We start from the raw sequence: 16,130 nt of genomic DNA on the forward strand, positions 1-16,130 counted from the left end.
TGGAATATTGCTGAGTGCGGCGTAACACTAAACTCACTCACTCACTCACTCAAAGGCATTTAGAAGTGGAATGCATAAGAAAATCAAGATTTATTTATGTCGACTTCTTTATTGTGAATAACACGTCGTATGCTTGCTTGTTCATCAGAAAATGTTATTTCTATAAAGCATGGCAACTTCTGTGATCCTTTGGATATTTGTAATTCAAAATGATAAGAGGTTTAGGTTTTGATATCCACATCACGAAGGCGTGTTTATATCAATCATGATATAAATAATATCTTAGTATTTTATGTTATTTAATAACCATATTATACATGGTGCGTTTACACTCTTTGCAGATCTCCTTAATTTATGATCGATCGTCAAAAACCAGTCATCTGCAAAAGTAGTATCTACTTATTTAAATATTTAATACAATGACATATCATTTCTGGTGTCCCTCTTCGTGATATTTCTGGAATATTGATAAATGCGGAGTAAAACCATACTCATACACACCATACAAATAGCATCAATGGGTGGGAAGTTTCTTTGACGAGGCATAATAGTCATATGACGGCACTGAAAAAAACATTAAACAAAAACTGGTGATATATTTTCAAAAAAAAACTAGCCATCACCATTTTTCAGTCCAAGAACGTTGTGTTCGCGTCAATTGGAAATAACTGTTGTTCATACCACTACATGTCGTTATGCGTGGATCAAAATCGGTAAGAAGGAAGGATAACAACCTATATATGAACAATTTCTTTATTTCTATGAGAGCCACATATATTGTTATCCTTCCATATTGTTCCAACCTCTAAATGCCTTTCAGCAGCTGACTCGTCGCGTTAGGACTGGCATATTGCCCCTGTGACGTACTCATTCACTTTCAGCTGCTGTGGGTTTAGGTTAATGCTCGGTGTCTTGATAACAAAATACATTTACAATCGTATTTATCTTTGTGCTTAAAGTAATTCATATCCCGGCACTAGCCAGAGAGGCTGTGCCCACCGATACTATTTTTAGACATTTTGCGAACGTTGCGAGAATGCGTGCGCTGACGCAAGATCGTGGGGAATCCCCATTGAGAAAGTAGTCCCGGGACGAGAGTCGTTTATAGAGAGTCATAGAAATATCGTTCGAAAGATACAGTCTTCGAAAAAAAAATTCGCACACAGCGATTTTTTTTATCTAATTAATTCATGTATGTATGTGCTATTTCTGACTTTTTCACAAGCATATAATGTCAATGTATGTAGAAATAGAATGTAGAAATCGAAAAATACACTGAAAAGATCCGGGTTAGAATTGAGTGAGTTTAGTTTTACGCCGCACTGGGCAATATTACACCCGTGTGGCAGCGGTCTGTAAATAATCGAGCCTGGACCAGCAATCCAGTGAACAACAATATGAACATCTTTCTACGCAGTTGGGAACCAATCGGAAATGTGTCAGCCAATCAGCTAGCTTGACCACCCGTACTGAGGTAAATATGGTCACGTACTTAAATGTCTAAATACACTTAGAACTAAACTGGACAGAATTATTATTAAAACGAAATGAGCTGGCCACTGTAACTTTATAATGTTCGCAAAATGCTTGACGACGAGCCCTTATCAAGTCGGTTGTCGTCAAGCGTCTGAAGTACAGGCCCGTGCCAGTTATATTCGGCCAATTGACGTAATTTACGTAGACTTGCATGTTAATTTAGTATGGCATAAGTAATTTGCGTGAATTTAATTTTCGTAAGATCCTAGTGAAGTTTTGCACATTTGTGAGGAATCATCTTACCTTCAAGCACAATTTTTGTTTCATTTTCGGTGGCTTATTTATCGAATGTCAACATGTACAGTACCGTAAACACCTTCAAATGGAAAATGGAACTGAAATTATGTACTCAGAGCAGAGATGATTTCAAATTCGCCTCTCAAATTTGACAAAGATCCACCTTAAACTCACTTCATGTTTTTTTGGGTTTTTTTTATGAAACACTGAAATAACACGTAAGTCAACACAAATGACGTCATGTGGCAAAAATGTAACTGGCACGGGTCTGTAGCTCACCTCTTGATGTCCTGTCACCCGAGTTCATTATTGACGATATTTCTGACTCAATTTGTCACGTGTACCCGTGATGTTATGCACTTTCTTGGTGGTACCAACCGTAACATGAATTACACGTTGCTTACAAGTTTCATAAATTACAACATACAGCAATAAAGACATCGACTGGAACTCTAACGTTGTTAAGCACTGAACAAAATGGCGGCTGGTAGTATAGGCAAAGGTCACGGACGAATGTCGTCACTCTCAATAGTCACCAGTTTTTTTTTCTATGACGTGTCCATATTTGTTGAAAATGTGACAGTGACATACGTCGTTTGTTGTAAGCACTAAATGCTTCAAAACCGATGCCCTTGTTTTCATTCGTATTTTATTGGAAATTGTATTAATTTTACCACTAATAACGGTAACGCTATTTTTCAGGGCAGTATAATTTGCAGAAGTACTCGGTCTTTTCAACTGCCCTCCTTCGTCAGGTACTTCATGAAAGACATCGGGCTTCTGCAAATGATGATGCCCTGGGGCCGGATTCACCAAACTTCTTAGAATTTTCTTAGTTTTTATGCTTAAGTTTCTTAAGAATTCTTAGCTGAGAATTTATCTTAAGTAGCAATCCACTAAGCCACTAAGCCTAAATCTTAGCTAAGAAATTTAGAAATTCTTAGAATTTTCTTAGCGGTAATCGCTTGGAATTATGGGATGCAAAGTTATGCTAAGAATTTTCTTAGATGACGTATTTGGAATTCCCCGTATCTATTAATAGCACACTTGAACTCTCCTCGCGTGGAGATTGAAAAGAAAATTTACGCAGACGACAATAACAATGTCAATGGACAAGAAAATTACAAGAAAGCCAAACTGGACGGCGGAGCAGACCTTGTTCTTAGCGCGCCTCGTGGAACAGAACAAGGCTGTGTTGCTCGGCCGATTTGGCCCGGGCGTGACATCATCCCGAAAAAAGGAGATCTGGACGGACATTACGAAGCAAATAAATGCCACCTTCACAGGTAAGTGACGATACTTTAAGATATTATCACCTTATGCCCGAAATTGTGAAGTATTTGCCTCCTACGATAATTCACTTATTAATGTATGTTTGTTTGTAATAATGTAAACGTTGAAATAATTGCAAGCTGAAAAAGTGGGATGGCCGATATGTGCTATTTTCGATCACCCATCTCAAAACATAATCGATTACCCATCTCAAAACTTAGACAAGTGGTAACAACATATTGTCTGTGCAGCTTATTATGATCATTTGAAGTAACAGTTGCATACGTGAAATGTTGTGCATTTTCATTTGTAAAAGCTTACAAGTATACGAAAACACACACATATGTAGTAAATACTAGTATGTTCATGGAACTAGCGAGTGGAGTATATATATATTTACAATATTAATTGTTGATCGTTTAATCTGGTTGCATGGTCAATTGTAAAATTTTTCATTACTGAAAATAACAAGAATAAATCAATGTTGATTTGATATGTTGATAATTATTAGTTTTATCTTGGAAGTACAGGTTGATATTCAGGTATTATCCAAGCAGGTAAGATATTTCTACTGTAGGATTTCATGAAAGAATCACACATAAAACATTCCATTTCAACAAAGTGTGAAAGACTCACACATGTATGAGTTTGTTGTCCAAATGTGAAAAACTCACACATTATCATTATATTTTACCCTGTGTCTGTAAGACTCACACATTATGATTTTATTTTACCCAGTGTGAAAGATTCACACAATGACACATTATGATTTTATTTCAAGCAGTGTGAAAGACTCACACATCATGATTTTATTTTAACCAGTGTGAAAGATTCACACATTATGATTTTATTTTAATCAGTGTGAAAGATTCACACATCATGATTTTATTTTAACCAGTGTGAAAGATTCACACATTATGACAAATTTGTTATGTTGTGTTTGCAAGATGTGTCTCATTAATTTATTTGATCAAACACTGACCCCTTTGAGTTATTGTTCCTCATCTTGACTCCCTTAAAGCTTTTGAATGGCAGTCCATTATATGGAGTTGGTTCAATTCCAACCAAAGGCATACACAGAGTCAGTGTTTATTTGTTCCTTAAGTTACTATTAACAGTGCTATGTTGAAATAGCACTAATTTTCTGTAATGTGACTAATTTTGGTTTGCTGAATTGGGCTCTTTTCATACACACCCTTACAATGAACCTGTGTTAATGCCATAACTGGGATTACAATAACTTTAGATCATGAAATTAATAAAGTAAATTTATTGCAAATGTATATATTTGATGTAATATTTTTTATTCAAAACATTTAATGGAATATATTTGTCCTTTTCCCAGGATGTGTTAGAACTAGCGAGGAGGTGGAGAAGAAGTGGCACAACACTCAGGCCAAGTCAAAATATGACATCGCAGCATACAAGAAAGGGGCTGCATCTACAGGTGAGAGTTCAAATGTAGATTTAGGATCTAAACTAACAGATTTTTGTCAATCTGTTGTTCATGAGAAGTGATTATTTTGAAGAAGAATAAAAAGAGTAATAATTACTGATTTTCATATTAATGATTGAATGTTGTATGATTATCTGGGCAATGTCATATCACGTTTGTACTAATGTAACATCAATTACACCTTCTTAAAATAAAGTGCTATGGATAAATGACACTTGTAAGTGTGCAATATTAGGCTGTTTACAGGCAATTTCATTTTAAGTTGTACAAAACCCCAACAACATTAATACCACCCAAACTCATAGAAAATATGTTGAATAACACCTCCTCCTGAAAAATATGATTTTTGCACATGTTTGATTATTGATCAATGTATGGTGAACCATGTAGTGTCTGTACATTGTAGGTGGTGGACCATCGCCATTCCCACTGTTAAATGAAACAGCTGAGGTTGTGTGGGACATTCTGGGGAAGGACAATGTGTGCATATCAGGAATCCCTGAGTCAATGGATTCAACTTTACTCCAGATTCAGGATTCTGCTGAGTCAAGGTTTATCAAAATGTTATGCTTTATTGTTTGTCGTAATACCTACAATGAAATTAGGTTCATCACATTCTAAATATTCTTGCCATAGCATAAGGTCTCACGCAAAATCAAGGAAATCACTAAGAGTATTAATAACAAATTTCATTTTTAAAATAACTCCAGAAAAAAATGATATTTATCCATTGAGTTTCATTAACTTGTCATTTTTATAATTTACATAGTGTTTTATACATGAAACAATTCAAAAAGCGATGCCAGCTAAGTCTTACCACCTACATGAAAAGACCATTAGGCTTGACCTACTAAAAAATCAAATATGTGTATAAATAATTGCTGTTCAATTTTGACCAGATTACAAGTCAAGCTGATTATATTTCATTTTAATTTCAGTGATGCCATGACATTGTTAAACATACAGTCGCTGCCAGGTGTGGAGGGGTCTTTTCATGTTGTCGACAGTGTGGCAGATGTGGCAGATGTGGCATTTACTCCAAGTACACCTGTAGATGCTTCAGCGACTCCAGTCAGGCCTACAGAGAAAGTCTCTTCACGAAGTAGAGAAAGATTTGCTCCACCATCAAGACCATCCCATGTTCCATCTTGCAGTGAATGTGATGAGCTGCATCACAAAAAAATGAAATTGGAAATAGAAGTTCTGGAACTCAAAAAGAAAGTAATGGAACATAAACTAAGGAAAATTATGGAAGAGTAGCAGTTTTGAAGTTGTTTCATAGGGGTGTCACAATACGTATGTATAACAATGTTAAGGTCACAATATGATACATATTGCGATACAACAAATTCACGCCATAGTAAGGAAGTCTGCTAAAAGCAGGATGGAAATCTGAGACACTAATAATTTCTTGTGACAGTCATCATAGTTTTGCATATGTTTTCAGAAAACTTTCATTCAATCTGAAATAAAGTCACAAAATTCTAGCTACATCTATATATCGGAGCGGTCTAGAAAAAGTTTACTACTAACATTTTGATGGAGATCCATATAGTGTAAAATTTGATTTGATGAAGTTGTAAAATAGGAATTGGTACAGTCAAGCAATTATCACTTTTTGAATTGTCAATAAAACTGTTCCGATGCATTTACTTATTGCGACACCCCTATTGTTTCATATTACATATATTATGGTACTCTCTTTGCTGCAATGATACCATGGTCTGAGGATCTGACTGCTCTGCCTTCTCAAGCCTTTAAATCCATCATGGCTTTTATAACCTGTACATACCAATAAGAGTAGGTTATTTGACTTGAGCCAATCTTTTCTACATATGTCAAGTAATGGTTAAAACTGTTGTTTGTTGTGGTTAAATATTGGGGCTGAGATGTGAATCGTAAAATCATTTACCAAATCTGAATAAAAACAGTACCATATGTAGAAGCTGACAAAAATATTTGTTACGTTATTGTTCTTGCAAATACTTTCTAAAAGTTGACAAATCTATGATATTAACTCTTCCTAATTACCGGTATACTTCATCTGATTTACTTATGTTACAGTTGCTGGATGAATCAGGACTCACGACTTGAGCATTTATAATCAAAAATATATTTTATGTGAATGTATATTTCAATTTTAATTCAAACTACCTGGATTATTAAGATTTTAATGGCTTCATGCCTGTCTTTAAGTAGATATTGATTGATAATCCCTCACATGTTGGGTACTCATCCCAACATAATGTCTACTTGTTCCAGTTGTGTACTTTACAAGTCACCCCTAAAAGTTGAAATGTATCTAAATAAGTATGATGTCATTTCTTTTAAGTGCATTTGAATTCATTTATGAAAATTCTCTCTATTAATGCATTCAGTTTAAACTAATTCTTATAGTTTTAAGTGATATTTAAATTACAGTGATATTAATTTGCTACTAAATCTGTTACTGTCATGTTGGTGACAATGTCAGATAATTTGTCTTACACTAGAAGTGAGTGTTGGCAAAGTGATCCCTGTAAATGAGGTTATGACCAGACAATGGTGGAAGAGTTTGTGGCTGGTCGTCCTCGTCTGGCTCCATCGATTCACCATCAGGCAAGGGAATGTTCCTCATCTTGCACATGTTGTGCAACACAGCACAAGATGTGATGACCTGTTGGGAAAATTAAATTAAACATGTTATGCAAAAAAAGGCCAACTGATTTAATAATTTGTGTATCTTCAGATTGCATTACATTTATCTTGCTTTGTTCACAATGAGGCATGGCATTCAGCTGTGACAGGTACTTTTGGCGAATTTCATTAGATTTTGTACATTGCATAAAAACATGGTATTTATCTTCAATCGCTCCAAAACTAGTTTACACAGATAGAACTAGTTACATCACTGTCTTTGAGTCTCCTTCAGATGCATATGATCCATGTTATTAATTATCATTGACAATTCACTAATACCTATATAAGTAAAAACCAATTTTGAAAATGCATAAGCTACCTATCATATTTAAGCACTAACTTAATATTATTATCATAATTGTTAATTGCTAGATGTAACTTCAGTGTGTGTGTGTGTGTGTGTGTGTGTGTGTGTGTGTGTGTGTGTGTGTGTGTGTGTGTGTGTGTGTGTGTGTGTGTGTGTGTGTGTGTGTGTGTGTGTGTGTGTGTGTGTGTGTGTGTGTGTGTGTGTGTGCGCGCACACGTGCTTATATGTGCGTGAAAATATGTATTGTATATTTTATTGTTGTTAAAAAATGTTCTCAATAATGCCACAGTGGAATAAACCCACTTTAGCACGACCCGCTGCCTTGGTCATAACTTGAGTTGATAAGCACATGCTGCTGAATGGTTCAATTGAAGACAATCTTTCTTGATGATTGCAAAATGATATAAATGGAGTATTTAAGAACATGTATATGTAGACATATGTAACACATATATCTTAATACTTACAGACATGCACAGGCATGGAAGTGCACACACTTTCACAAACACACACACATGCAAGAACTGCTTTAAATAATTTTATTGAAACATAAATATTTTTTTTAACTGTAATTATTATGAAAGATTTCTGTCTACTTGTAAACATCTTTATAACATCTTCAAAACAGGTAATTCTTAAGGCATAGTTTCACTAAAAATAACACTGAGTTTACACAGATGAATAACTGCCCTCCACATTTATTATTTTTGTACACATATTTACCTTGCATGTTTTTTGTGGTGATAGTCTAACTTCACCATGCAAAACATGGAAACGGCGTTTCAACTGCCCAATCCCTCTCTCGACTACACTTCGAGTCCTTTTATGAGCTCTGTCAGAAAATCAAATGCAGTGAATAATAATTTAAAATCTGCAACAGCATATTTGTAATTTCTTATTGTCACATAAATGAATAACATGATATTTATGAACATTGATAAATAGTCCATTTAGCCCTGAAATATTCATTAATGGGTACTATCAGTTCAATAAGTACATTGTATTCATGAAGTAAATTAATCATTGAGGATTGTAATTTGTTCCAGGAAAGAAACCTTCACTTTTTTAATGCAACCAAGTTACACTTTTATAGTTTTTTTTGAAAGGGGGCATAACTCTATTCTAGTACCCGATGGAAGTCCTGTCGTTTTCGAGGTTTAGTTTACCTGTTGTATGCTGTCTGAGAGCCGGGATGTGGTTGAAGATAAGGTGTGAGGAGCCAATCTCTACATGGATATCCACTGTCCCCAAGCAAATGGCAGCCGGCAGGCATCACATGGCGTGTAAACAAAGCGCAAACGCCGCTCTCGGTCAGTATGCGCGAGTCATGAGTGGACCCGGGCCATTTCGCTACAACATCGATGATTTGCGAACTGTGGTCAAAGATAACCTGAGTGTTGATGCTGTGGTATTGTTTCCTATTCACATAAGCAGGTTCGTGCTGGGATGGTGCCAGAATCTGAATGTGGGTGCCATCTATCACCCCAACCACTCCGGGAAAATTAGCGATGCCATAGAAACCTAGTTGGTTTCTTCGTATTTCAGCTTGACTGGTAGGAAACGAAATAAACTGTCGAACTATGGCAGGAGCAGACACTGCAGTTATTGTTTGTGTAATGGCCCTACTGACTGACGACTGTGAAACTCCAATATGATCAGCATTACACAGCTGCATCTTCCCAGTGGCCAAGTATCGCAGCGTCAACAGAACTTTTTCTGTAGCCGATAAGGGATTGCTTCTTTGTGTCAGAGGTGAAATTTCATTGGAAATCAAACTTACTACAAACTGTATGCCATCTTTGGATAAACGAAATCTTCGTGTCAATTCTTTTTCAGTGTATTTTTCTAAAATGTTGTTTCTATCGGTGCTTGCATTGGCGGCCATCTTTGTTTACTTTAAGAAATTTCTTAAGGGCTTAAGTTACCTATGCATGGTTCTTAGTCTAAGAAAAAATCTTAAGCACTAAGAGGTTTGATGAATACGACTTAAGCAAAATTCTTAGTATTGTAGAGGTTGTTATGGAAACTAAGAATTCTTAGCAGATTTAAGAATTCTTAAGGTTTAAGAAAATTCTAAGAAGTTTGGTGAATCCGGCCCCTGAAAATAGTTTCACCCTATGGATAACATTGACGTGATTATAATGCGGTTATTAGCATTGTATCCTAGCGACTGAACACGTGATATGTCACGTGAAATGATGACGTCACAATATATGATTGATGACGTCACGTAGGCATTGTTTGTTTGCATGGATGAAAGCAGAACAGACACAGGACATATAGACACTTATTACCCACGTGGTCAACGTATGTGTATGTGCATACTAATCTCGTACGCAATACAAGTGTCAAATCGGGTTGACCGGTGTCGTAACGACTTGACCTGAGATTCTAATGATTTGATTGGATAACCGATGACCTCTCAATACCGTTACGTTGTGATAGAAATACATTTCCATACCTAACAAACACGTGAATTCATTCATTCTACAACCTATATACACTGTGGGAATGTAAACATTTCTTCCGCAACCTCTCTATAAAACCGGTTTCGGTTTGAAACCATGAAAATAAGAAAAATAAGCCATTGCTGTCAATTTAATGCTTGTTAGACGCAGATAATAAGTAAAATACTACACTTGGTTTCATTGCATGTAGATTGTAAGACACTCGTGACCTTCGCTCTGTTAGATACCACAGGAAGGACTTGTATAACTCATATTCAAAGAGACCTCGTTTAGTATTCTCTACTTATTAGTGACCTACCTTCAGTTGTTGGCGACCTATAGCCTGTTTTTATTCTCTGTATCGTCCTCTCTAGTTTAAGTGTTTTAGATTTCATGACTAGTTTTAACATCAATATATCTGTGATAATCTAGTTAGTTTTACTGTCCTTTGTCGACGGATATTTTAGATTGATTACCTTGTTCTCATCGCTATATGGCTGTAATATTGCCGATGCGATGTAAAAATTTAACTCACTCACTCACTCACTCTACCTATTATCCATAACTGAGTACATAAAATCATATTTTGCACACGTGTAACAAACCCTAAAAAGAATTTCACTGGGCATTTATCCGACCATGACCCCCATGACGCCATTGGAATGTGGAACCACTTTTTTTATTCATAACTTTTTACTACAAATTTACTACGAATGTTCAGTCTCGCTACTACGAGAACAAAACATTGAAATGCTATCAAATACGTAAACGTTACAAACAAACATTTTTTAACACAGTGTTTATTGTTGTGAGATTTCAAGAAAAGGTAAAAATACACTCGGCTCCACAATGACAAGTGGAGCACATATCACTGACGACATCCATTCTTTATGGATAACAACTTCTTTTATTGTACTTGATGCGTCGTTTCAGTATGGATTCATATACCGTTGTCAAACAAAATCATATACACGAGAAGTTGTTATTCATAAAGAATGTATGTAGAGATGTTGGGTTTTGTAAATACATGTTCTCTGAATTTGCGTTCGATCCAATCAAAAATCATCTCAGCAGAGATGGTGAACTACTGGAAACTGTCATATGTCCAAGTACAAAGCAGGACTTGAAACTGAGTTTGCACCAGTTTCCGTTAGATCCAGTCATTCAAGAAAAATAGATGCACATGTAGTTTCTTTGCAACCCACAGACATGAAAACATGTCGTGTACAAATATCACACCTGCCTAATTACATAATATGGTCAATGTGAGTCATAAATCAATTTATTTTGTTTATAGCGTATAGCCTGATAGGTGTTAAGTTTAAATTGCATGTGGTCAATGATTGAAGCTGTGTATTGTATAGTGTCTTTAGCAGACAGGCAGACAGACATATAGATGTCAATAAACCAGACATTGAGCTTTCTCTGTGACAGAGGCTGCGTCCCACAATCAACTCCGGGCATGCATTATTATTTCAAGCTCCGCGAACCTATTTACTGCGTATGCGTTTGGGCGCAGCACAGCACAGCTGTTGAAACCACTTTTTCCCCAAGTGCTGGTGGGAATTTAGTGAATCCGATTTCGCGGGCTGTTTTCAACTATATAGGTTGAATTGGCGTTTTGGATGATTTGTTTCGATAACTGCATACCGAAAGGTATCAGAATCTGCAAAGCTGTGTTTTACGTTGAATGTGACCTTTAAGCTGATAAAGATTAAATTTCAATTCAAAATGTGTATGTATTTTTGTACCTATTCAATATATCACGTTATTTACTTCGTAGCATTACACAGGGAGGTTACGTCCGAAGTGCTGTATTACTGTTCTTACGCGACCTTGACCTTCAAGCAACAATTATAGCTGATTTCATTTTACATGGACTTTGTTGTTTAGAAATAAAAAGTTAGATACAAACGGATAATAAAGAAATTAACGCACTCGCGAGTGTCTCATATTATTTTTACGAAACTCGTGTCTCACTCGGGAAATATGGACACTCGTTTCGTAAAAACAATATGGCACACTCGCTCGTGTATTAATCTCTATTGTAAACCAAGAGTCACTGTGTTCTGTAATCTGATTGGTTGAAAAACATGATCAAATGGTATTAGATTCCCGGAAACTGCAAGACTATTCACTGCGTATTGACACGTAGAAACATCGCAAACAATTGTTTTGTTGTGTCATCAACAGTGGTGACGTCATTCAAATCATATTGTGACGTAAAGTTAGAATGACGTCCCAAATGAGCAACTCCTGATGCTACCATGGGATCCAGCTGAAATGGCCAACTGATGACACTCTGCTGTACTAGTACTCGATGTAAACAAGTACAGACAGTAAAACGCTTTGGTTAACTTTTGGGTTTACAGTGTCGATAAACATCATGTGTCGCCCGAACTGAAATCGTGGACCGATAACCTGACTTTGCTGCCGATGTTCTGTCAAGCTGACATCCTAGTTTACTTGCTAGGGCGGGCAAGTTGGAGCAAAGAGAGGCTGAAGGGGTTCAGGAAGGAGAAGGGCTACCGACTATATACCGATGGCCATATCCATGCTGTTGAGCTTCATAGTTTGTCACATAATCATACATATGTTCGAGTCCAGTGCACCCGTGAGACATCATAGTCTTAGAAACCCTACTTAACCTGGTGTCTGCTGGAGAGGGGAAATGCTTCTATTGTGTCACACAGGAACAATATATGATTGATGACGTCACGTGGGCATTGTTTGCTTGCATGGGTGAAAACAGAACAGACACAGGACATATAGACATTGGAGACACAAATGTGCAAATCTAGATCTGGGAAAAATTGTACTGGGAACGTAAACTTTCGTTCAAACACACGTGTGTTTCCGGTTGAACAAATATCAGCCGATCACTTAAGCACTTTCCGAAGTTATATGACCCTGGTAGGTCAGCCTCCCTGACTTGGTTGACAACTGGATTGTGAGGTCCAGGGTAGATTATTGACAGACCGCTGTCATTTAGCTGGAATATTGTGTGACATAAAAGTAAACTCACTCACTTACTCCTTCACGCATTCCTGATCAGTAGGCCCTCCCAACAGACTTGCAGGATGGGTATGCAAAGATCCGGAATGTGGTGTTCAGGTTAAAATCTTCTCTTTGGAAGCCACCTGAACATTTGCTTCCAAGCTTGAAGTGTGATCCAGACCCAGTCCAGGATGGACACAGTTTGGATTCTGGCTCAGATACCTATGCTTGTCGTGGAGGTGACTTACAGGTAATTTATTGGATGGTCTCATTGTGTGACGATTGGTTTCATTGTGTGCTACTGGTTTGGATCTTCCTCTGTTTCTTCCAAGACGAGAGTGCGGCGTAAAACTAAACACACTCACTCAGCCAGCTGGAACATTGCTGCCTTAATCAACAAACGAATAACAAATAAAGGACAGACACTGCCCGAACAGTCGTGTTTTCTGTCCACACACATGTAGCCTCCAAAACTGGATTAAACAGTTACGTTGTCATGTCCCTCTTCTCCGAAAGCACCCAGTCGGAACCGACTGCTCATTTATACCCCTTTAGTGCATTTATTTGTTCGAGGTTGTCTATTTGCACGGTACATTGCTCATTTGTTGTGCAGGAGTTATATACGTGAATCGCAAACTGCAGGGTGCAGACATTACCTGAACTGAGCAGCGCACGTACGTACCTCTTGCTTTCTTTCACTGCACATCCTGATTAAAAATTCTAACATATGACATACACACAAAACTGATTATTAATTTGTCTCATAGTCGTAACTCTGGTTAGAATTACTAAATATGATACTTTTGATAATCGCTGGTTGTTTGTTCATTTAAGTACATATAAACATCCAGTCCGCTCTGGGCGCTTTCATATGACAATGAATGCCTTTTCCAAAATTTGACCTTGAAGCGAGTTTTCGTTTACTGTATGAGGTATTTGGAGCTGCATAATAGACAGCACTCGTTTGTTACATGCCTAACAGAAAAGGATTTACAGGTTTATTGTTTGAAATAGTACAATAATTGGTCCAAGAGGTGCTAGGAAAAATGTAAATGACTGTGTGAACTTCTTTCAACAGGTGGGCGTTGTTATTACGCAGATTGAGACAGGAGACAGGAATAACTGATGTATATTTATGTACATATATATTTATATTTATATATGTGACTTCTTGATCTCGGCGTTTAGGGACTGGTTTAGTTTTCGTCGTTGCGTTGCATTACCTAGGTCAGACTTTAATTAGAATCAGCATCAGCAATCAGTTGAAGATCTTCAGCGACGTACAGTATTGTCGCTGATGGGTCTGTTGTGTGTCCTACGGCTGTTGTGGCAGCTGGTATGAAGCGATTTCGCAAATGGGAGGTCACAATGTAGCGGTCTTGCCGGTATGACTTTACACGTGGACGTCCGCTAAGAGGGTGGTCAGCGACGGTGTTTGTGTAGATGGTGGACTGATGTGTTCCACAACGCCTGGCGACGTGTTACAAGCTCTAATCTGCCTCGCTATTCCCTATTGCTCTCTGGCGTTCTTTAGCGCTTAAACGTGGCGTGTTACTGTTGCATGAAAATGCGAATGCAGACGTTAAGCTGTATTCGTTCGTTAAGTAGCATCGTAAGAGCAAGAACATCATACAAAAATGCAATTCTAACTCCACGACCTGTCTCTACACGGGCAAAATGAAAATAATTGAGTTCACATTTTAGTGATATGTGAAGTCATGTATACGGAATCAATTACATACCAGAGACCTATTCAACACCGTAGATATACGTCACAGTAGATGCTGACGCGTTTCTCTGGGGGATATATATATATATAACTTATCCATTTATGCAACTTAATACCACATCTGCCTGTCTGCTAATGACAATATGCAATGCACAACTTCAATCACTGACCACATGCAGTTTGAAATTGACACCTATCGGGCTTATATTATAAACCACAAACAGAGAGCCGGCTAAGTGTATCGGCAAATGAGCCAGCCAAAGAAAATATTTCGTTATACTTGAGTGCACACCCAACGGCTCGACTGGGTTCGGTATCCTGTGTCCTTCGTTTCGAACGTAGTAGACCCAAGTACAAAATAGTGCACTTTTTATATGCGATTGTACACCTATAATTTTTGTTTATTTGTTTTTTCATAATCACTAATGTATATTATATGCCATGAATAAGTGATAATCGTGTTTTAATTATGTTTGATTTTTCGGTTGCATGTGACCTTTAACGAGCTGAGCAAGTGGGAATGAGCCATTCAAACAAGTCTAACTGGCATGCCATAGGGAAAACACTGCTCTCATGCATTCAAGGTGGGATCTGGTAGTCGGTGCCACAACATTTGGGTTTTTCGGTCTAAAAATAATAATTCGTGATAAAAAGTAGGGTGAGCTGTTAAAAATGTTAGATATACCGAACAGCAAAAGAAACGCAATTTTCGATAAAATAAAATCTCTTAAAAGTAAGCATCCCTGTTTATGTCTTATATTCAAAAACTTCACAAAAACAGTTTTGCGTTTTTTTGCTGATCAGTATATTTTCAAAAGGTGAGTGGTGACACAGTTATGCATAGATTACAAATAAACACTGGATAATGAACATGAGTTAATGCATCTTTGTATATTGGGTAATTAAATTATGACCCTATTTTCGTCACAATGACGAAAGACATTATGATTAAAATAGTTTTCATATTGATAAAAACCAACGAGTTTTCCTATAAAGAAGATTCAGAGGTAAATATTAGCTGCGTATCTGCGCAAATTACACAAATATTCACGTGAACACTCAATTCTTATTAAGTCTCTTGTGGACAAGCACGCTTGGATTTTTGCAGATAACAATAAATAAGATAACTGAGGTATATTGAGAGTTTCTATTGCAGGCAATTTTCAGTCTTTCAGATCGTTTCTAATATTACAGATCAAATATAAATAACAAACACTTAAACCAATTTTATTATATTTTTACAGTTTATCGAAAATGGGGCAAAATGCCCAATTGAATTAGAGTGAGTTTGGCATAATTTATTTTGATTAATATATTTGATTAAGGAATATTGACACCAGTTGAGATGATCACTGAGTTGCATAGTTCAGTGATCCAAGAAAGTTATCTGTAGCTCTGCAGGATTGGTATTGTTTCTGACTATCAGTATCCATAAAACCATCATAAAAATGTCACTTTATTCCATGTTTT

At 36.9% G+C, this 16,130-nt stretch overlaps 2 protein-coding genes across 2 annotated transcripts; one reads left to right on the forward strand and one right to left on the reverse strand.

Moving 5' to 3' along the window:
- Positions 1 to 2,722: 2,722 nt before the first annotated feature.
- Positions 2,723 to 6,013, forward strand: LOC137258806 (nuclear apoptosis-inducing factor 1-like). Its single transcript, XM_067796497.1, has 4 exons — positions 2,723 to 3,059; positions 4,391 to 4,492; positions 4,908 to 5,052; positions 5,440 to 6,013. Exons 1-4 carry the CDS (start codon positions 2,876 to 2,878, stop codon positions 5,759 to 5,761), a joined length of 753 nt encoding a protein of 250 aa, XP_067652598.1. The 5' UTR covers positions 2,723 to 2,875; the 3' UTR covers positions 5,762 to 6,013.
- A 1,332-nt stretch (positions 6,014 to 7,345) lies between these two features.
- On the reverse strand, positions 7,346 to 9,565 carry LOC137257392 (putative nuclease HARBI1). Its single transcript, XM_067794723.1, has 3 exons — positions 8,654 to 9,565; positions 8,211 to 8,319; positions 7,346 to 7,360 (listed from the first exon to the last, which is right to left on the reverse strand). The coding sequence occupies exons 1-3, from the start codon at positions 9,370 to 9,372 to the stop codon at positions 7,346 to 7,348; spliced, it is 843 nt and encodes a 280-aa protein (XP_067650824.1). The 5' UTR covers positions 9,373 to 9,565.
- Positions 9,566 to 16,130: the final 6,565 nt, after the last annotated feature.

This window comes from Haliotis asinina, chromosome 12 (genome assembly GCF_037392515.1).
Source record: "Haliotis asinina isolate JCU_RB_2024 chromosome 12, JCU_Hal_asi_v2, whole genome shotgun sequence".
NCBI lineage: Eukaryota > Metazoa > Mollusca > Gastropoda > Lepetellida > Haliotidae > Haliotis > Haliotis asinina.